The following is an 18,387-nucleotide window of genomic DNA, read 5'->3' on the forward strand; positions in this document are numbered from 1 at the left end:
CCAAGCGGCAGCACTTGTCAGCCCCAGTTGGGATTTTTATCGGCAACATCCGCTGGGCCCTGTTGCAGCTCACATCTCGACCCGCGGTCGCGACGTTGATGCTGATCCCGAATGTGCTGTTGACGACAAATTGGCTGAGGGTGTCCGGCCGTAATAGACAAGATGGTACGGGCCTTTTCACTAGATACCCCACGAAGCTGTGCTGATTGTTATAACCAGGTGTTCATATTCGGAGTTAACTTCAACGAACAGAAGCTCGTCAAGGTGCGCTGAATCACACCACCCCTTCCTCTCGCTCGCCCGCTCACGCCCCCCTAGAAAGCGCTTCAATCATTCTATGCCCTCGGCCCGCAAACAGCGGACCGCATTTTGGCGAAATACTCGATTTTCCCCGGGGCTAAGATCGGCACCCTGCCGCCCAAAACCCTCACAGCCCTAACCGCCGAACTGTCGACGATGAACATCGAAAGTGACGCCAGGAGGGTGCTCCAAGACAACATCAAGCGGCTACGTGATATGGGGACATACCGTGGTAGGCGACACGCCATGGGATTGCCGGTGCGCGGCCAACGGACAAGGAACCAAACCCAGTCAGCCAGGAAACTCAACAAGGTCGAACGGTGGGGTTAAAGAAGGGAAAGGAGGCCCCGGGGTGTTGGTTTGGATCGCAGGTTTGGGCGAGATATTCGACATGATGTTCGCCCCTGTGCGGGCCGTGCAGGAGATTCGGGGTTCGCGGGCGCATTGAGGTCGATAGACGACTCGTGGTCATGCCGACTGAGCAACGGCGCACCGGCGTGTGTTTCTATGTACAATACGGAATAACTATGCATACCGGGCCAGAGGAACCCTTTGGTCAACAATCGCCGGTCTGGAGCGGGCCTATGTGGCTCACAACTCCTTCTCCGTGCCCCGATACCCTGGTGACCAAAGACTGGGCAACTCGTCTTCCAACACGGGCTCACCCCTTTTCTGCATCTCCTGCGCGACAGCTTCAACCTCCCCCCAAACCCGGAGCATATTTCCTCCAACCACCTTAGCGGCGTCCCGATCACTCACTCCCTGCCTCAGCAACTCGGCAACCAAGTCCGGAAACTTGGACACGTCCTCCAAACCCTCCGGGACGTGTACAATCCCCGCGAAGTCGCTCCCCAACCCAACATGATCAAACCCGATCCGCTCCCCGATATACAAAACGTGCCTCGCCACCTGCTGCAGCGTCGCGTTCTTGGCATAAAATTCCGGCAGCCCGTCGTCCCGGTCGGGCGCCTCCACGCACGAGATGAAATCCGGGTTAAAGTTCACCATCACCAACCCCCGCTTCCTCCCCACCAAATCCAGCACCTCATCCGGCACGTTCCTCGGGTGCGGACACAGCGCGTACGCACTAGAATGGCTAAACACCACCGGCGCCTCACTCCCCTCCCACCCCTCACCGTCGTCACCACCACCACCACCACCACCACCATCACCACTCCCCTCCCACCCCTCACCACCACCACCACCACCACCGAGCACATCCAGCATCGTATCCACACTAGTATGCGCCAAATCCACAATCATCCCCAGCCGATTCATCTCGCGGACCAGACGGCGGCCGGCAGGGCTGAGCCCTCCCCAAAAGGGCGCCGCGCGGCGCAGCGGGCGCTCGTGCAGGGCGGCGTCGGCGAAGCGGTTGCCGCAGTTGTGCGTCAGCGTCGCGTACCGCACGCCCAGCGCGTGGAACTGCCGGAGCACGGCGGCCGAGTTGCCGATCTGGTGCAGGCCTTCGATGCCGAGGGGGCTGATTAGCTGGGGGTGTCCGTGGTGGTGGTGGTGGTGGTTGTTGTGTTGGGAGTGGCGGAAGCGGTGGAGGGCTTCGGTGCTGGTGAGCGTGGGTGGGGAGAAGACCGAGGGGTGGGAGTGTCGGAGCCGGGCGAGGAGGTCGATTTGTTGGAGGGTTTGTTGGACGGCTTTGGGGGTGGGGTTGGTGGTTAGTCCATGGGGGGTTGAGGAGGGTTTGGGAAGGGAAGGGGGGTGGTTACTGGAGTGGTAGTTCTCGTCTGAGAAGTCGGTTCCGTTGACTGGGCAAGGCCAGAAGACGCTCCAGAAGGCGCCGCCGTTCATGCCGGCTTGGAGGCGGGGGATGTCGACGTGGCCGGGGAGACCGCCCTGGGCAAATGGCTCGCTGAAGGTCTCATTGTAGATGTGGTTGTTGTAGAATGCCCGGATAAAGATGGCCAGGTCATTGTGTCCGTCTGTCTAAAATATTAGCTGGAGATCACGGTATAATGAGGGTCCTAAGGGTGGTTACCGATCAAGGGGGTATGGCGTAAGATCTGCTCGACACGTTCGTCGATGGTCTTGGGTTTGGTAGGGCGGAACTTCCCAATGCATACTGAATGGACAGGAAATAATCGGATGAATGACGCAAAGAGCACCAATGGCAGTATCACGTATAAAACGGCCTTTCCGGCTTTCCGCCGAGCACCTCCGGTAACTGCCGGGTCGCCAGATTTGAGCTCGGCCCGGCCGACGGGTCCGGGGAGTTCTGGGTTAGTCTTCATGGGTTGTGATTACGGTGTGGAGGTATGCAATGTCGGGGGGAGCGAAGAGCGTCTTTTCGGATGGTTCTGGAAATTACTTGCTTGACTTCACTTCACCGGTGGCAGCGGTGGAGGATGAGTCCGACACGGGGTCGCCATTGATACGATGACAAATGTGGAATACGACGGGACTGGCTCAAGTCCGCCAGACACCTCACGAGCAAAAAGAGCCGGACTCAGAAGTAAAATAAGAAATCAAGCAGAACAATACAGATAAAAATAAATCGAGTAAAACAAATGTAAATTGAGTTAATACTTGTACAGCTTCTTTGGGCTCCAGGTGGATTCCGTTCTTTCCGCAGCACCTGCGCGCTTCTTCTGTCCCATTAACCCGACGTCCCAAGTTCTCGTGTGCACTCTAAGGTTGTCAAATACCTACCTGGTTGAGTTTTGCAAGACATTTCGCGATACTCGTACTTTGGCGGGACGCAAGACTTACAAGTCAACTAGCGCCCGTTGTCGATTGCTTTTTTTTCGACTCTCGTTCTCGGCTTCCACGTTGTGCGTCGTAACGGCCGACCCACCCGAGTCTGTACCATACGTCATGTTTCAGATATATTACATCGTGTGCGTACCAGGTAACTCTGAGGAATCTCGAATTCCTCGAACACCAGAGACACCTTTCTCAGCTTCACAGAAAGATAAAATTGGTGGTCAAACAATGTTTACTCGGCTTCTCCCGCAGTGCTCTCTTGAGGGCCCATACACTGTGGGTTCTGCTCAATGAAAGAGTCCTTTCACCTGCGGTTGGCTCTGCATCTCGTGTTTCAAGTGTCGGTGTGTGATCAAACCCCGGCGCTGCGTGGACAGTTCTGCCGGTCCTGGCCCATTTCATGTGGACCCCTGCGGTTCTGCAGGGGCTGAACGATGCTTGGGAGCTGGGGTTCAGTGGTGGCCTCACCTGGGCGTGCCAGGCTGGGGGGCCGGTTGTCACTGTCGACTGGAAGGGGCAGGCGATGCGCCCTGTCCAATGAGACGTGGGGTCCGGCTGGGCACCTGCATCTTCGGCGTCGGGTGCCTTGGGACGGACGGAAGGGTTTACCAACTTCAAGACGGAACCCTTTTTTTACGGTCCTTGCTTTGCGTTCGACCTCCTGCTTGCGATATTATCGGCGTTTGTGAACTGCCCTATGTACACCCGATAGCCTCCGATTCCCACGATTTCCCGTCACACCTGTGGACTCTTTGCGCAGTTTGACTTCCAAGTCCCAGCCCACTACGAAGCCAAGATTTCGGCCAGCCTCAGCCTCAATCATCCCAACGCAAACTCTGGCCTCCCCTGCAGCCGCCAGGTTCGGAGCTGTGCCACGACTGGCCTGCAAGAGTTTATACAGATCATTAACTCCTTAAACATCCGAAAGACGTCTCTTGCGATTTCCTCTTGCGCCGGCTGGAGAGAGTTGAGAACAACAGCAACCAAGGTGTGATCGGCACTCCCAGCAAAGATGCCGGGCTTCGCAGAATCGTTCTGGTCCAACGACTACGCCGCAGGTGAGTTGCTGCTCCGGGTACGAATCGCATGAACTCGATTTCGCTAACTGAACACGAGGACTTGGTGTCCTGTTTGGCAAGCTCCAGCAAGGCGTCGTCGAGAACCGCCAAGTCCTCACCATCGCCCGAATGCGCGCCGAAGCCGAGGAGATCTACGGTCAGCGCCTCTCCGATATCACCCCTGCGGTCGACAAGATTCAAGGCGGGTTCGCCCGCGACGATGGCGCCAGCGTGCGCAAGGCGTACGACGGCGTACGAACCGAGATGGAAGAAGCGTCCAAAAACCACAAGAAGATTGCGCAGAACATTCGCGACCTGGTCGTCAACCCCTTCTCTCGCTGGTGTGAGGCGCACGAAACCCGGATACAGGACTCGCACGAGGAACTGCAAGGGCGTATCAAGGCCCATGACAAGCAGTCCGAGGCCGTCAAGAAGCTGAGGAGCAGCTACTTCAACAAATGCCGTCTCGTCGAGGATATCGAGGAGGAGAACAAGCTCGCGTTCCAGGACCCGGATGGTAGCCCAAAGCAACTGCAAAACATCCCGGAAATCAAGGTGGACCAGGAGCCAGCAGAAGAGGAGGAACCACTCGAGATCGGTGACCAGATATACTCCCCCGAACAGGTGAAGAAAATCCTGGCGCATATGATCGCGACCGTCAAAATGGGCGAGACCAAGGTTCCTATTCTTGGTATATACCAGAATACCTCAGCCGGTTCCGACATCGTGGAATATTTCCAGCAGCATATGGGGAGTTCAAGTGTGAGCTATGCTGAGCGCATTGGTCAGGACCTAGTCTCCCACGGCTTCCTGCGCTTGGTCGGCAACGTCGGAAACACCTTCGCCAACAGCTCCAAGCTGTTCTACCAATGGCGGCCGCAGGCATTTGAGATGGCCGGTGTCCCCGAAAAGAAGTCGGTTGCGAGGACCTTCTCCATCCCTGTGGGCGGGTCCGACGGCGATAACTCCCCGGTGGTTGGCGCGGTGACCGAGTACCTAGCCAAGTGGGACGTCCTGAACACGTCGCGGCCGAACGAGACGCCCACTGAGCGCATGCGCCGGGAGGCTAGGGAAGCGGACGACCGGTACAAGGCCGCCGTTCAGAAACTGGACGAGATGCGCTGCGAGTTGGAGGAAGCCATCCACGTACATCTCAAGTTCCTCGAGCGTTGTGAGCTGGACCGTCTCAAGGCTACCAAAACGGTCATCCTGGACTTTTCCGGAACCATCAGCAACGTTATTCCTAGCTTGCAGTCCACCGTCGACAACATGATGCTGTACCAGGAGACCGTGCAGCCGCTTGGGGACCTCCGCTACCTCCTGGAGAACTACCGTACCGGCAGCTTTACCCCTAAGGTGGTTGTCTACGAGAACTATTACAACAAGGTCGACGAGCAAACTTTCGGTGTGGACCTCGAGGCCCGCGCCAGGGCCGACCGAAAGCGGGTCCCCGTCATCATCACGACACTTCTTACCTACCTGGATCACCACTACCCCGACCTTGAGGGCGATGAAGCCCGCAGGGGAGTGTGGCTGCACGAGGTCCCGCTTGCCCAAACGCACAAGCTGAGAGCCAGGGTCAACAATGGGAAAGCACCCGCCCTCGAGACGTTTGCTGAATTCGATATACCCACCGTCGCGAGTCTCCTGAAGCTCTATCTCCTCGAACTTCCCGGTATGTTTTCGGAATCAAGGGTTGCATGGGCCGACTTGCATACTAATAACTGTCAGATTCTCTTGTCTCGTCACACGTCTATGAAATCATCCGGACCATTTACACTACCCCAACGGCGGATGGCGGCGATGCGGCCCGTGTCCCTGTCCTGCAGCAGACGCTCTCCCAACTACGCCTCACCAACATTGCGTCTCTGGATGCCTGTATGAACCACTTCACGCGCCTAATTGACCTTACATCAGCCGACGAGGAGTACATCGCCAAGCTCGCGACTTCTCTTGCCCCCTGTGTCCTACGCCCACGCTCGGAGACGTCGCTCACAATGGAGGAGAAGCACGCTTATCGCCTTGTCCGCGACCTCTTTACCCACAAGGACTCAATTTTCAACGAACTGAAGCGTCTGTCGACCGCGAATTCTTCTGGCTCCATTAAGGGTAACCAGAACCGGCCACGGGCGATCTCCACCGATGAAAGCAACCGCAAGGCGAACATGGAAGAGCGCAACCGTGCGCTCCTAGAGAAGGCTACCGGCAGCCGGAGCAGGGCGACGTCCCCCGCGCCCAGCCCACGCGCTTCCCACCGTCGCGACAGGAGCGTCGGTGGGCCCGAGACACGATTCCCCATCTCGACGACCCTGTCCAGCCCCACCACCGAGCACAGGAAGCGAACGAGCCTCGGCCCCAACCTCCCCAAGCGCACCAGCCTCGAAGTCCCAGGCGAGTCCGACTCCAACACCGCCAACCTGAGCCACCCATCCGACGGCAACTTCATCATGAACGGCATCAGCGCCATGACGGCCGCGTCGGCGGCGGGCACCCCAGGGACGCCACCGACGCCCGTCGCGGCGGCGGACCCGCAGCTGGCCAAGGTCGGCGAGCAGGAGCAGCACATGGTCGAGAAGCGCAACAGCCTCGGCCGCAGCGGCGCCCGCTTCTCGTCGGGCCGCCGCGTCACCCCCGCGTCTGCCGCCGCTGCGCGCACGGGGGGAACCGCGACGCCCCCGCCGAGTCACCACCAGCACACGGGCAGTGGCCCCCAGTCCCAGGAGCGCGGGCGCCCGCAGCAGCAGCAGTCTGGGCATGGCCAGCAGCATAGTGTTACGCTGGTGGATGCGCCGATGGATTACTAGTAGTGGTCTGGTGGGCCGGCGGGCGGTGTTGGGTGTGGTGTTGTGGTGGGGTGCTGGGGTTGTGGTGTGATGCTGGTGGAGGTGTTGGGGTGTTGGGTGAGTTGGGGGCCGAGGTTAGGTTAAGAAGAGACAAGATATGATATCATGATGGCGGGACGGGCGGAAATGGACGGGCGGAGCGAGTGAGTTGGGTTTCGGTTTCATGTATCTGTGCTACACTTACTTGTACCAGTCCAGTTAAGGAGGGTGGCTTCGCTTCCTTTCTCTTTTGTTTCAAACTTGATGGTCCGTTTTTGAGGCTGTTTTACGTGCCGGCGTGGGGAGGAGTTGTGTTTGGGCTCCCATGCCTGGCTTGTGTGATTCACGGGTTCTCTTGGGTGGCAGGTGTTTGGTTCCTAACAGCTCGGAAGGGGGCTTGGATGAGGGAGGGTTTCCTCCATGTTTGGTTCAAGCAATACTGCAAGACGGTAAGGCCAAATGACTTAATTTATGCAGAGACCTTGGTTAACGGTTGGATGTTTGCTGTCTACACCTTGCATCCACAATCGTTACCTAGTTATCCAGCTCGTCCATGGTAAAAATAACCACACCAAGCCAATTAATGGCTAGCCTTCCAAGGATTTTCCTCAATGGAACTACGACTGCTCCTGTTTGAAAAGCTGTTGTGATACCTCCCGACCTTATTCTAGTCTCTTTCCAACGGCTGCCCCCAACACCCGCCTCAGATGCTCACATTCAGGGTTACACTTGTGGCAGAGCACACAGTCTACATACCTCGACACCCTCCGAAGACCTCAGCAAAGAAGGGCCGACGCTTGACCGACTGGATTATTAGTAGCTCAAAGATGAATGGTTGAGGCACTTGAGGTGAATATTGCCCGGTCGAGGTGCTCTTTCCCGCTTTGTTTAGGTAGTCGTGCCGGGCATCACCGCACCTTCTCTTTCTGCAACCACTTCCCGCCCTGGTTTTCGTACTTTCCTCTTCACTCTCCAATCCACTGGCACGCTGAGCAGAAACCTGAGTACCTATTGCTGGCTCATTTTTGCGTTGGGGGCCAACCCCCATTGAGCCATCTCATGGACCTACCAGAGGCAGGGTCGAGGCGGCGAGTCAGTCACACCGTGTCCCAGGATGTTCCGTCCGTCCTCACTTGCGGACGGCTGCCGCGCTTGCCCGTCCTCAACTCGTTTCTTTGTTCGGTCGGGTACAATTCAGGTTGATCCACTGACAAACATCACACGCCCGTCCTCATTGTCTGCACGAATGAGGTTCCGCTGTTTGCCACAGTCGATGTGCCGATCCCCGCTATAAAATGGGACTGGTTGCCCTCCAAAGATGCGGTTGGAAGGCATCACACTTGACACTCTCCAAGGCGTCACCACTACATAAACCCTTCATTGGTTGTTTTCTGGCAGCACATTCATCACCCCTCAATCTCGCTCTTCTCCACACCACTTCCATTTCCCAGATACACGATCGAGCCATGGCTTCCACCGACGTCCTCTCTCAGACCCTCTCCTCCATCACGGCCATCAAACTTGACCAACTCAAGCAGCAAAAGGAGGCTTACCAAAACAAAAAGAGCTCTCTACATGAGGATGCTGCCTCCGAGATCGACACGGCGGCACGAGCCAAGACACTTCTCAAAGGCTGCCAGGAGCTTCGGTCTCTCGGCCTCAAGTCGACTGCCGCCCTCTGGAGCGTTTCCGAGTTCCTCGAGCAAGCCGAGTATGACCCCTCCGTCACTGAGCCCTTGTTAAAGGAGTATGAGGCCATCATCAACCAGCACATGGACGCCCAGACGAACAAATACGAATTTGCGTCGCTCTACGGCAAACTTGTTGAGGAGTGGATTGCGTCCGGTAACTCAGACGCTGCTTCGACGGCTGAGGGATCCAACTTTGTCATGGTCGGTCGCGAGGAGATGCATGAGCAGCGCGCCACTTGGGAAGAGTACGTCTTCAAGGCCAAGGACACCAACCCCGAGGCTATCAAGACGTACTTGGGGAATGTGTTCTCCTCGAAAGAGGCGAAGCGCTCCCTAGAGGCCGTCAAAAACATCCTGAAGCGCTTCCAGAAGGGCTGGCAGTCGCGGCGCCACTTCGACGAGGACACCCTCGAGACCGTCATCCAGGGCATGCTGAGGAGCGACATTCTGACGGAAGAAAAGCGCACCACCCTGCGCGATTTCCAAGCGAACAAAGTGATCCTCTCGGAGATTGCAGATGTGCTCAACATGCGCATGTCCGCCATCGCAACCTGGTCATGGGGCGCGCCACTCGTCGTCGAACAGCGGCGGAACCTCAACGGCCGATACCGTTTCTACACGGACGAGGATCTACTGCACTCCATGTTCGTGTACTACGTGGGATTGCAATGGGCCGTTCAACTTCGCGAGGCTCTGACTACGTTCACCAAGGGCGAGGGCGTCTGGAAACCCGACACGAAGCCCATCTCCAAGGCTGACGCCCGTCGCCGCCACTTCTTTCTCAACAACAAAACCGTGCTGAACTCGGCCGCTGTTCAAAAACAGCGTGATTCTCACTTCCATGACATCCTTCTCGACCAGCTGCCCACCTCCTTCGACGAGGTCAGGGACACGTATGGCGGCCTCGGGGACGAGGAGGACGATACGAAGCCGAGCCATGTTGAGGTCGTCCAGGGCCTGCTGCAGCGCCTTCAAGCCGAAATCATCATGCAGACGAAGCTGGGCAAGGATATCACCGTCATTCGCTCCGACTTCAAGTGGTTTGGACCGTCTCTCCCCCACTCGACTATCTTCGCTGTTCTTGAGTTCTTTGGCGTGCAAGCAGAGTGGACTGGCTTCTTCAGGCGCGTTCTCGAGTCGGATATGAGGTTCAAGCAGGACTCGCCGGATACCCCTGTGCAAGTCCGGAAACGTGGCATTCCCATGTCGACCCCCATATCCGACTTCTTCGGGGAGTCTGTTCTTTTCTGTTTGGATTATGCTGTAAACCAGAAGGCTGACGGTACGCACCTCTATCGGTTGCACGATGACATGTGGCTCTGGGGCAATTCGGGCACTTGTGGCGAGGCTTGGAATGTCATCACGCAGTTTACCGACACCATGGGCCTAGAGCTCAACACGGACAAAACGGGCTCCGTACAAGTCAAGAGCGGCAACGGCACCGCAGCATCAACTACTCCGTCGGGGGCGCTGCCTGAGGGGGATGTGAAGTGGGGGTTCCTGAAGCTGGACCCTGCCACGGGCCGCTTCTTGATCAACCAGGAAGAGGTCGACAAGCACATTGATGAGCTGCGCGTTCAGTTGTCGGCGTGCCGTAGCATCTTGGACTACATTCAGGCGTGGAACATCTACGGGCACCGTTTCTTTGCCAACAACTTCGGCAAGCCCGCCAACTGCTACGGCCGCGCCCACATCGACAGCATGCTCGCCACCTTCCGCCGCATTCAAGACAAGCTCTTCCCCGACCAGCCCGGTGGCGTCGGCGAGCACCTCAAGCTCATGATTGCCTCCCGCTTTGGCATCTCCCCGTCCGACATCCCCGAGGGCTATCTTTACTGGCCCTCCTCTCTGGGTGGACTGGGCCTCCAAAACCCCTTCATCTCCCTCCTCCTCTCCCGTCGTCACGTGGAGGGGACGCCGGAGAAACTGATGGACAAGTACCTCGAGGAAGAGGAGTTCGCCTACACGCGCGCCAAAGCGCGGTATGCAGAGGGGTTCTCTACCTCCACCTTTGAGCCGGAAGACGACGAATCGCTCGTCTCGGAGGATGAGAAGGATCAGTACGACGGCAACCAGTGGGCCGCTCGCAGCTGGCGGGACGCGCCCGAGTATGACGACCTGCGCGACGAGCCCTTCATGTCGGCGGCCGAGTTCTCCCGCTACCGCGAGCGCACCGACGTCCGCCTCGGCAGGGCCTACCGCAAGCTCATGGCTGCCCCCGAGGTCACGTCCCTCAACCCCAGCGGCGACGTCAAGGCTGCGCTCCCCGACCTGGTGACGTGGAACGAGATGAAGGATTATGAGAAGTGGGTGGTGCAGCTGTACCACAAGGATATCGTGGCGCGCTTTGGCGGCGTTGACGTCGTCGACCAGGGGCTGTTGCCCACTGGCCTGATGTCGATGCTGAGGGAGAGCCGGTTCCGGTGGCAGGGCTGAGTGAGTGGTGGTGATGGTGATGTAGTGTACGAGTAATTAGACATGTATGATATTTGAGCTGTACGATAGGTACTTCAATCAGACCGCATTGAGTCGATCGCTAAACTCCCTTTCTCCATGAGACATGTCTTGCGTTTTTTGCTATCTCTCGAGTGTATGGTAGGTCGGATCCCGAGTATTCCGAAGAAATAATGACGAGTTCAAGACTCCAGGAACTCCGTCAGCACTCGTCGCGATGACAGTCATAATGAACCCCGTAGAGACCCTTGCAGAAGTGACGCTGGGTCCAGACGTGTTCCTCGGGATCGTTGTAGTCGTCCACGATCGGCGGTTGGCGGTCGCGCACCCTCCCCCCGTTCGCCCATAATGACGGGCCCCCGATTTCTTCCCACGTCGACCCGTGTTCGTGCTCGCGGAGATCCCCATTGACGAAAGGCGAGTCCTCCTTTTCTTGGTAATCGACGCCAGCGCCCCTCTTCACCACGACCAGCAATGCTTTGTCTTTCTCGCCTTCGCCCATTAGGTCGGGGTCTTCGGGGACGAAGTCGGGATTCCAACCCGGGAGCTGCTGGACCGGTTCCTGTCTGTACTCTACGCATTCGCTGGGGCGGGGTATTGGCCTCGAGCTGCGGTGGCTGGGCTCCCTCGCGCGGTAGACGGTCACCGAAGGGTGCGAATCTCGGCCATCGCGGGCCTCCAGCATCGCCTGCCAGTTCTCGGGCTGCGACTCCCTCCAATCTTCCCAATCGTTCACGACGGTATCGTCGGTAAAAGGGACTTTCCGGCTCGCCTCGAAACCGAGCATGGAGGAGTTGGGGCTGACGAAGCGCAACGTCTTCCATCCACCGCTGCCCTTGATGAGACCGTTGAGGGTGTTGTAGCTATCCCTGCCCTCGGGCAGGCCGACGACGGTGAGCTGGTCCAGCTGCAGGCCAGGGAGGAGCTTCAGTGCGCCCGCGAGCGGATAGAGCTCCTGCTCCCCGAAGATGGTGTAGGCGAGTTGGTCGCCGCTGACCCTCACACGGCGAATCTTGGACAGCATTTCAGTAGGGAGGGCGGAGAGATGGTCGAGCATCTCGTAAGGGTCCTCGAAAGAGAAGAGCATGTATTGCAGCCACGAGTCGTTGATCTCGAGGCGCGCGCGCCGGCAACTGTGAAGAAAAGCGAAGCCGTGGGGCGCAGGCTTAACGGCGACCCTGCTCGTGCAGCCATTCCACCGGAACCCAAAGGTTAATCTTATCGAGGAGAAGAGTTGGGCGTAGATATGGTTCCGGATCTCCTGCGGTACCCTTTGGAACAGCAAGCTCCCGCTCTGTTCATCGGCTTCGAGACTTGGTTCCTGCTTTTCCATGCTCATATTCCTAGGCGTCGGTTTGTTTGCGAGACGGCGGTGCGGCTGAGGGATGGCGGAAATGTCAAGTCAAAAGCAATGAATGGGGACGGCGAGTGAAGAGGAAGCAAACGAGGCAGGGAATCAGCTGCTCTGCTCCGGACTCGGTACGTAATATCGGCCAAAGGATGCCCCGAGGGCCAAAGCGGCCAAAACCTTTCAAGTTCAAACGAAAAGGCTCATGTCATTGGCGCTGTGTCCGTATGCAAGTTACCAGCGCAGACAAGTGCCAGTCGATGGTACGCACCGGATACACGGGGTTGATCCAGGCATTACCTCCCGTTATCCTCGAGTTCTCAAGGAGAGTTGGAACCAGGCTACTTCGTAACTATCATCACCGGCTTCACTCTTGAACATGGTGGAATGTATTAATTAGGCCGGATCGGGACTCCGGTGTGTCGGCCGCAATGCTACCCGATTACGGGACCGGGCACAGCCGGGCCAGTGGTTTTCCGGTCCTCCGGAAAGCCCGGGCGAGGCTGCCGGGAGAGACGGGCGTCGGCCTGCTTGGTTCCGGTTCGGTGGCGATCGGGGCTGTTTCTATTTTTGGCGCTGAGGCGGGATTGCGTCGTCAGCGGCCGTGGCCCGCGGTTGCTGGGCCAGCCAGCACTCCGTAGCTCGACGGAATCCTACATACTGTACAAGTACAGAGGACGTTGTCCATACTTGCTCCACAGAAGTGTTGAGTTGGCGGTTTTCCCATAGCTAGTTAGGTGTTATGTATGACTACATATTCTGTACATCAAGTATAATAAATAGTTAGGCATCTGGAAATGGAAGTCGACATTGGTGGGTTGCATGCCGGTCGGTACTTGAAATTTGGAGTCGACTTTTTAAAACGAACAACGGTCCTCAATTGCTTCAGGTCGTCCTTGGCTGCGGTATGCGAAATCAGAGCCTCTCAGGCCGGGCAAAGTCACGAGAGTCCCGGAGAAGCAAAGTCGGGCAACAAGATGTGATTTTGGCGGACCCCGTTTGCTCTGAACTGTTCAGGCTTCAAATCTCGAAATGATATGTCAAGAGACCATTTGGGGTAAACACTTGTCTCACTCTTCCTTCCCACTCTCATGCACAATGCCACGCATGGCTCCACCAGGAGAGCCTGTCATCTTGGATTGATTGGCTCATCCAACAACTCAGGGTGCCGGTGGCTTCTGCGGAGGCGTCATTCGTGTGGCTCGGCACTGTGCAACCCACCGCCAAGCCCTGGGCTCCCCGTCGCCTGGGCAAAGAGCAGCGGCGGCTGTGTTGGGATCCATTTTCTTGCGAGCTGACCCTGTTTTGGGATGCAAACCGCGCGGCTCTGTTTCGTCCTTTTTTCTGACAAGAAATCAAACAGTGATTCTTTATTTGTGAGCTTCTTGCCACCACTTTGTTTTGCTTCTGTTATTTTTTTTGGGTGGCTGACGAGCACCGAGTTTTGAAGGGTCTCTCCTCTTGCTGCGCTTCAACGTTGCCCGAGTTAGCGTTTGCGACTCCCAAAAAGTCAACATTAACGGATCGTCAAAACCCCCCGTTTCCGAGACAAGCAACCCCTCCCTCCGCGCACAACAAACACCCAGACAAGATGTGGGAGGACCTCGAATTCGATCCGGAGCGGATCCCGATGTTCAAGTTGATCTTCCACTCAGTTCAGATCCTCTTCGGCTTTGTGTCTTGGGCGCTAGGGATTGCTGTTTTCAGAGCAGAGGGCTCAAGAATCGTTGGTAACAATGGTTGGACATTCGGAGTGGTATGGACTACACCATTAGTTTTCCGATACCAAAAACTGGAGCGCTGACTTGGCTTGCTTTCCAGTTCTTCCTCTCGGTACCGGCCTGGATCTACCTGATGATGGCCCCGCGCTTCCCACGCACACGAAAGCTCGCCGAGCCGCACGCCATGCTGGTCGTCGACGCCGTCTTCGCCGTCATCTGGCTCTCGGCCTTCTCAACCCAGGCCGCTTACAACACGGCTAACCTCTGCGGGACAGCCTGCCACCTCAGCAAAGCCGTCGTTGCCATGGCCGTGTTCGTCTTGTATGTTTGCGACCCTTATACCCCCCCTCCACCCCACCCACTTTGTTGATCGCAACCCCCACTAACAAAACCCCGCCGCAGCCTCTTCTTCTGCGTGACGACCTTCTTCAGCATCTGGACCCTCAAGTACTACCAGTGGAACAACCGGCTGCCGGGCTACGACCGCACGCAGCTCAACAGCCAGAACATCGACCCGGACAAGGCCGCCTTCTCGCTGGCGCCGCACGACGAGGAGTCGTACGCGCCCGTCAACGCGGCCGACCACGACCACGACCACGACAACGACCACGACCACGACGACCGCCTCGACGGCTCCTCCAGCTACGGCGGCGCCGGCACCGGCCTCGGCGGCCGCTCCGACTACTCGGACCCCTACGGCGGCGCCGGTACCGCCAGCCACGTCGGTGGTGCGAGCACCGTCAGCAGCTACCACGACAACCCCTTCCGCCAGCAGGAGGCTAACCCCTTCGACGGCCACGACACCGAGTACCACTCCGGGAGCGTGTCTGCGGCCGGCCGGTACGCCAGCCCCGCGCCGGCGGACGGGTTCGAGGACGCGAGGTTCCCTCGTGCTGATTATGACCGTATTGAGAGGCTATGAGTGCGGGACATGGTTTTGGGTTAACGGCAGAGACAGAATAGGGTAGGTTGATGTCGGGTTGAATGATGTTGGGGGTGGGGTGGGCGGATCACTCTTGTATGGCTACGGGTCTGTTCTGGGATGGTTCAATAGTTGGTGCATTTTGGTTTCCTCGCCTGGTCGGGGGATATAGGGATAGCGTTGACTTGGCTTAGCTTTTGGTGTTGCCGGCGTCTTAGAGGGTAGATCAACAAGAGATACCATGAACATGCAAAATTTGTTTCAACTTTCTTGTTTCGACTTCTAGTTTGTGTTCGTGTAGATTTTGTTTGTTTACCTCTACCCCTTGGACAACGCCAAACGCCAGTTATGACAAATATGTTGCAGCCCATTTGGTCCCCTCACCCCCGCAAGGAACGGACCACGCCATATAAACCTAGACTTGTTTCCCCTAACTTCCCCGTGGGCATCAGAACCGCATGCGGCGGCAGCCCTTTCCATCTCTGGAACACCCACCCCCTTTGACACCACTAACCACTTCACGCCTCCAACAACCCCGCCTTCTTCAACCGCCTCCGAATATCCGCCGCGGTCTGCTGCATCGGGTTAAGCTTGACATCCCTCGCCATCGCGGCCGTATCCTCCCCATGCTTATCCGCCAACCGCCGCAGCCATTCCATCTCACGCCCGCTCTGATGCCGCACGGCCTTCTCCGTCGGCCGGTTCGCCTCGCGCTCCAGCGCGCGCAGCACCTCGGGCCGCTCCCCTTCCTCTTTTCCATCCCCCGCACCAAAACCACCCCACTCCTCATACCGCGCCTCCGCCTGCGCCTGCTCCCGCTGCAGCTGCATCTCCGCATCCCCCCCCTCATCCTCATCAGAGTCGGAATCCAACGCATTCAGCGGGTCGCCGAGCGGGTTGCTGTCGCGCACCACGCGCGTGATGCGCCCCTCCGCGTCCCGCTCCACCCGCACCTCGCCCACCGTCAGCAGGCCGTGCGCCCGGTCGGCGGCCTGCGCTGCCAGCGGGTCGGTGGCCGTGGTGAGCGTCGAGCGGTTGGTGGAGGTGGTGCCGCCGGTGGCTTTGCCGAGCTTGGCGACCAGGCCGAAGCGCGTGTAGTTTTGGGAGAGGGTCTCTTTTTTGTTCCTGGTGGGAGGGGGGGGGGGGGGTTAGGACTGGTTGTGGGGGTTGAAGGGGGAGGGTTGGTTCGAGAGGGTTCTGGGGGGGAGGGAGGAAGTGACATACCAGGCCTTTGCGATAATGTCGTTGCCCAGCGGGTTCAGCGCCTTCTTGCGCCGGTTGGGCATGGTGACCTTGGCGCGCGACGAGCGCCGCTTGCGCTTTTGGAGTTCGCGACCCATTGTGTGTGTGTGGATGGGGGGGTTGGTTCGGGTTGGTGTTGGCGACAGCAACCTTCCTTCGCCTTGTTGCTGTGGTGGACTGCTGTTTCGAAATTTCCCAGCGATTGAGCGATAAGGCGGATTTTCGGTGGGGTTTGTTGCTTATCGCTGTCGGAGGCTGACAGCTGGCGGCCACTGCCAAGCTGCCAGCCTGCCAGCCATGGATTGTTGGTCGAGAGAGGAGCACTCATTGCAATTCCGGAATAGCTAACTAAAGCTTCGTACTTGGATTGCAGACATATCAAAAGTTGTGTCTTATTTTCTGAATTATCCCTGGATATTCCCAGAATGCTCATTCACAGCCAGACCCTCCTCGTTATCGTGCAGCTAACTTTTCCACTCCGAGCCGTGGCTTGGCTGTCACATGTCCTCGAACGGTCGCCAGTCTCCGTGGCCTTGGCATCAAATCTTAGCCTGGGAGTTGCTTCCTGGGGAAGTCACGACACACATCCCAATAGTCTGACCATTGCCCAAACCGGCACACCTCGGACCCCAACAACTCGTCTTCTCCAAAAATAAAATAATCACATCCTTCATACTCTCCGTGCGGAATCCCGTGAAACCCAAAGCCGAAGCCGACGCAAACCACCCCATCCTTCCCGTGGCCAAGCGGTGTCAACCCCGCGTTTTTCCTCCCTGAAATCTTAGCACCACACTCGATTTCCTTCCTTCCTGAGCCTAGTGTAGGTATGATCGGTTCATGTACGTGAGGCCACTCTGGGGGAAGTGGCAGTCCAAGCACCTGCAACCCGCGTTGTAACCGGCACCCACCAACCTCAACCCCCATGCCCATTTGTTGCGCACCTCCTCTCTCGCCCACCCGACTAGTAGGTACACAGTAAGCTTGAGCTTCTTGGCTAGGTGCGTTGGGCCATGGCGATGCGGGGAGAGTAGGTAGCGTACCAGTGAGCCGCAGAAGAGGGTGTGTGACGCGCATTGCACTGCCTCCAAAACTCACCTTCTAGAAGCCGTCTAGAAGGGTGCTGCCGTCCGGTCAGCTAAACAGTTAAACCTGCCGATCAGAATCAATAGTCCGGGCGGACAGCGGGAGAGAGTCGGCGGCGGCTTACCCGCGCCCTGCTTGTCTTTCCCTTCCACCTTCCATCTCCATCTCTTCCTGCTTCCCCCCCGTCCCCTGCACTCACTCTATGAGAGACGACAAAAAAAAAGCTCTGCTTTCCTACCTGGTAACCCTTCCCCCTGCCCTCGGTTGCCACCGCGGCAGCACCCACCCAGGTTTCACCAACGGCACATCTCGGTTATCCATCTATCCACCCGGCACGCCAGGCAGGGGTGCGTACAGATTATGTGCCGTGTTGTCTGTGGGAAACAAGGAAGCAGGGGAAGGGGGTGGGATACACAGCAGACAGAGAAAGAGATACGTAGATATCGGCTCAGCAGCCAAGACGCGCATCGGGAAGCTCGTCATGCGTGATGGGCGGAAACATTACGCCAGGGGGGAGGAGCAAACTCTCCTCTGTGCCCCGATCGCCTCCCATCCCCCACGAGCCTTTCCCTCCCGGGCTAGACTCTCCGATCGCTCGGGCAACAGTGCATGGCGCCGCGGTGCCTGGCGTCGGTACCGGCGCGGTACGTCTGATACATGGCCTAGACGTACATCCATGGTGGGGGGGGGGAGAAGAAAAAAATTCGACATACCTAGGGAGCTGGGGAAATGGCGCACGAGCGAGTCGTACTCGGCTGCCGAGACGCAGCCAACATGCGGGTAAGGCCTGGGCTGGATGGGGGTTGGCAGCCGTGGCGGTCTCCGTCCTTGAAACGGCGTTTACTTGGTACATAGACGGCACGGTCACTGGGAGTTGAGCATTTGATTGATAGAGTGAACCGCAAGTAGGTAGTGACCAGCATGGACTATTTCCCCGTGTCCCCAAGGAGCCTGCCTGCCCAACTAGCTACTATGAACTATGACAAACGTAGATATCGACGCCTTAGCGCCCGTGAATGCCCCGTTTC

General features: G+C 57.8%; 8 protein-coding genes across 8 annotated transcripts; 4 read left to right on the top strand and 4 right to left on the bottom strand.

The window, feature by feature from the left end:
• The first annotated feature begins 54 nt into the window (after nt 1–54).
• On the top strand, nt 55–761 carry B0H64DRAFT_99517 (uncharacterized protein). The gene is made up of 3 exons (XM_062809072.1): nt 55–165; nt 220–264; nt 319–761. Exons 1-3 carry the CDS (start codon nt 163–165, stop codon nt 628–630), a joined length of 360 nt encoding a protein of 119 aa, XP_062662918.1. The 5' UTR covers nt 55–162; the 3' UTR covers nt 631–761.
• On the bottom strand, nt 720–2,724 carry B0H64DRAFT_99525 (membrane dipeptidase-domain-containing protein). The gene is made up of 3 exons (XM_062809073.1): nt 2,294–2,724; nt 2,025–2,237; nt 720–1,952 (listed from the first exon to the last, which is right to left on the bottom strand). Exons 1-3 carry the CDS (start codon nt 2,544–2,546, stop codon nt 892–894), a joined length of 1,527 nt encoding a protein of 508 aa, XP_062662919.1. The 5' UTR covers nt 2,547–2,724; the 3' UTR covers nt 720–891.
• A 1,183-nt stretch (nt 2,725–3,907) lies between these two features.
• Nucleotides 3,908–7,090, top strand: B0H64DRAFT_99581 (uncharacterized protein). Its single transcript, XM_062809075.1, has 3 exons — nt 3,908–4,076; nt 4,135–5,751; nt 5,808–7,090. Exons 1-3 carry the CDS (start codon nt 4,031–4,033, stop codon nt 6,878–6,880), a joined length of 2,736 nt encoding a protein of 911 aa, XP_062662920.1. The 5' UTR covers nt 3,908–4,030; the 3' UTR covers nt 6,881–7,090.
• A 4,045-nt stretch (nt 7,091–11,135) lies between these two features.
• On the bottom strand, nt 11,136–12,602 carry B0H64DRAFT_99576 (uncharacterized protein). Its single transcript, XM_062809074.1, has one exon. It carries the CDS (start codon nt 12,380–12,382, stop codon nt 11,246–11,248), a length of 1,137 nt encoding a protein of 378 aa, XP_062662921.1. The 5' UTR covers nt 12,383–12,602; the 3' UTR covers nt 11,136–11,245.
• A 1,062-nt stretch (nt 12,603–13,664) lies between these two features.
• Nucleotides 13,665–15,299, top strand: B0H64DRAFT_388395 (uncharacterized protein). The gene is made up of 3 exons (XM_062803265.1): nt 13,665–14,147; nt 14,213–14,433; nt 14,515–15,299. The coding sequence occupies exons 1-3, from the start codon at nt 13,983–13,985 to the stop codon at nt 15,032–15,034; spliced, it is 906 nt and encodes a 301-aa protein (XP_062662922.1). The 5' UTR covers nt 13,665–13,982; the 3' UTR covers nt 15,035–15,299.
• Nucleotides 15,285–16,665, bottom strand: B0H64DRAFT_472552 (ribosome biogenesis protein Nop16). Its single transcript, XM_062807940.1, has 2 exons — nt 16,259–16,665; nt 15,285–16,159 (listed from the first exon to the last, which is right to left on the bottom strand). The coding sequence occupies exons 1-2, from the start codon at nt 16,372–16,374 to the stop codon at nt 15,553–15,555; spliced, it is 723 nt and encodes a 240-aa protein (XP_062662923.1). The 5' UTR covers nt 16,375–16,665; the 3' UTR covers nt 15,285–15,552.
• B0H64DRAFT_388401 (uncharacterized protein) lies at nt 16,666–17,429 on the bottom strand. The gene has a single exon (XM_062803266.1). It carries the CDS (start codon nt 17,348–17,350, stop codon nt 16,823–16,825), a length of 528 nt encoding a protein of 175 aa, XP_062662924.1. The 5' UTR covers nt 17,351–17,429; the 3' UTR covers nt 16,666–16,822.
• B0H64DRAFT_388404 (uncharacterized protein) lies at nt 17,430–18,198 on the top strand. Its single transcript, XM_062803267.1, has one exon. The coding sequence runs from the start codon at nt 17,562–17,564 to the stop codon at nt 18,141–18,143; it is 582 nt and encodes a 193-aa protein (XP_062662925.1). The 5' UTR covers nt 17,430–17,561; the 3' UTR covers nt 18,144–18,198.
• Nucleotides 18,199–18,387: the final 189 nt, after the last annotated feature.

Source organism: Chaetomium fimeti (assembly GCF_033439085.1).
Source record: "Chaetomium fimeti strain CBS 168.71 chromosome Unknown B0H64scaffold_2, whole genome shotgun sequence".
NCBI lineage: Eukaryota > Fungi > Ascomycota > Sordariomycetes > Sordariales > Chaetomiaceae > Chaetomium > Chaetomium fimeti.

Bases quoted from the DNA above. Each gene is read 5' to 3' on its own strand.
- B0H64DRAFT_99525 (XM_062809073.1), bottom strand. From the start codon at position 2,546: ATGAAGACTAACCCAGAACTCCCCGGACCCGTCGGCCGGGCCGAGCTC. The intron at 2,238-2,293 runs GTAACCACCCTT...TATTTTAGACAG, and splicing joins ACGCCATACCCCCTTGATCG to ACGGACACAATGACCTGGCC. The intron at 1,953-2,024 runs GTAACCACCCCC...CCACCCCCAAAG, and splicing joins AGACGAGAACTACCACTCCA to CCGTCCAACAAACCCTCCAA.
- B0H64DRAFT_388401 (XM_062803266.1), bottom strand. From the start codon at position 17,350: ATGCGCGTCACACACCCTCTTCTGCGGCTCACTGGTACGCTACCTACT.
- B0H64DRAFT_99581 (XM_062809075.1), top strand. From the start codon at position 4,031: ATGCCGGGCTTCGCAGAATCGTTCTGGTCCAACGACTACGCCGCAG. The intron at 4,077-4,134 runs GTGAGTTGCTGC...ACTGAACACGAG, and splicing joins GTCCAACGACTACGCCGCAG to GACTTGGTGTCCTGTTTGGC. The intron at 5,752-5,807 runs GTATGTTTTCGG...AATAACTGTCAG, and splicing joins CTATCTCCTCGAACTTCCCG to ATTCTCTTGTCTCGTCACAC.
- B0H64DRAFT_472552 (XM_062807940.1), bottom strand. From the start codon at position 16,374: ATGGGTCGCGAACTCCAAAAGCGCAAGCGGCGCTCGTCGCGCGCCAAG. The intron at 16,160-16,258 runs GTATGTCACTTC...CCCTCCCACCAG, and splicing joins GACATTATCGCAAAGGCCTG to GAACAAAAAAGAGACCCTCT.
- B0H64DRAFT_99576 (XM_062809074.1), bottom strand. From the start codon at position 12,382: ATGAGCATGGAAAAGCAGGAACCAAGTCTCGAAGCCGATGAACAGAGC.
- B0H64DRAFT_388395 (XM_062803265.1), top strand. From the start codon at position 13,983: ATGTGGGAGGACCTCGAATTCGATCCGGAGCGGATCCCGATGTTCAAG. The intron at 14,148-14,212 runs GTATGGACTACA...CTTGCTTTCCAG, and splicing joins ATGGTTGGACATTCGGAGTG to TTCTTCCTCTCGGTACCGGC. The intron at 14,434-14,514 runs GTATGTTTGCGA...ACCCCGCCGCAG, and splicing joins GCCATGGCCGTGTTCGTCTT to CCTCTTCTTCTGCGTGACGA.
- B0H64DRAFT_388404 (XM_062803267.1), top strand. From the start codon at position 17,562: ATGAGAGACGACAAAAAAAAAGCTCTGCTTTCCTACCTGGTAACCCTT.
- B0H64DRAFT_99517 (XM_062809072.1), top strand. The intron at 265-318 runs GTGCGCTGAATC...ACGCCCCCCTAG, and splicing joins ACGAACAGAAGCTCGTCAAG to AAAGCGCTTCAATCATTCTA.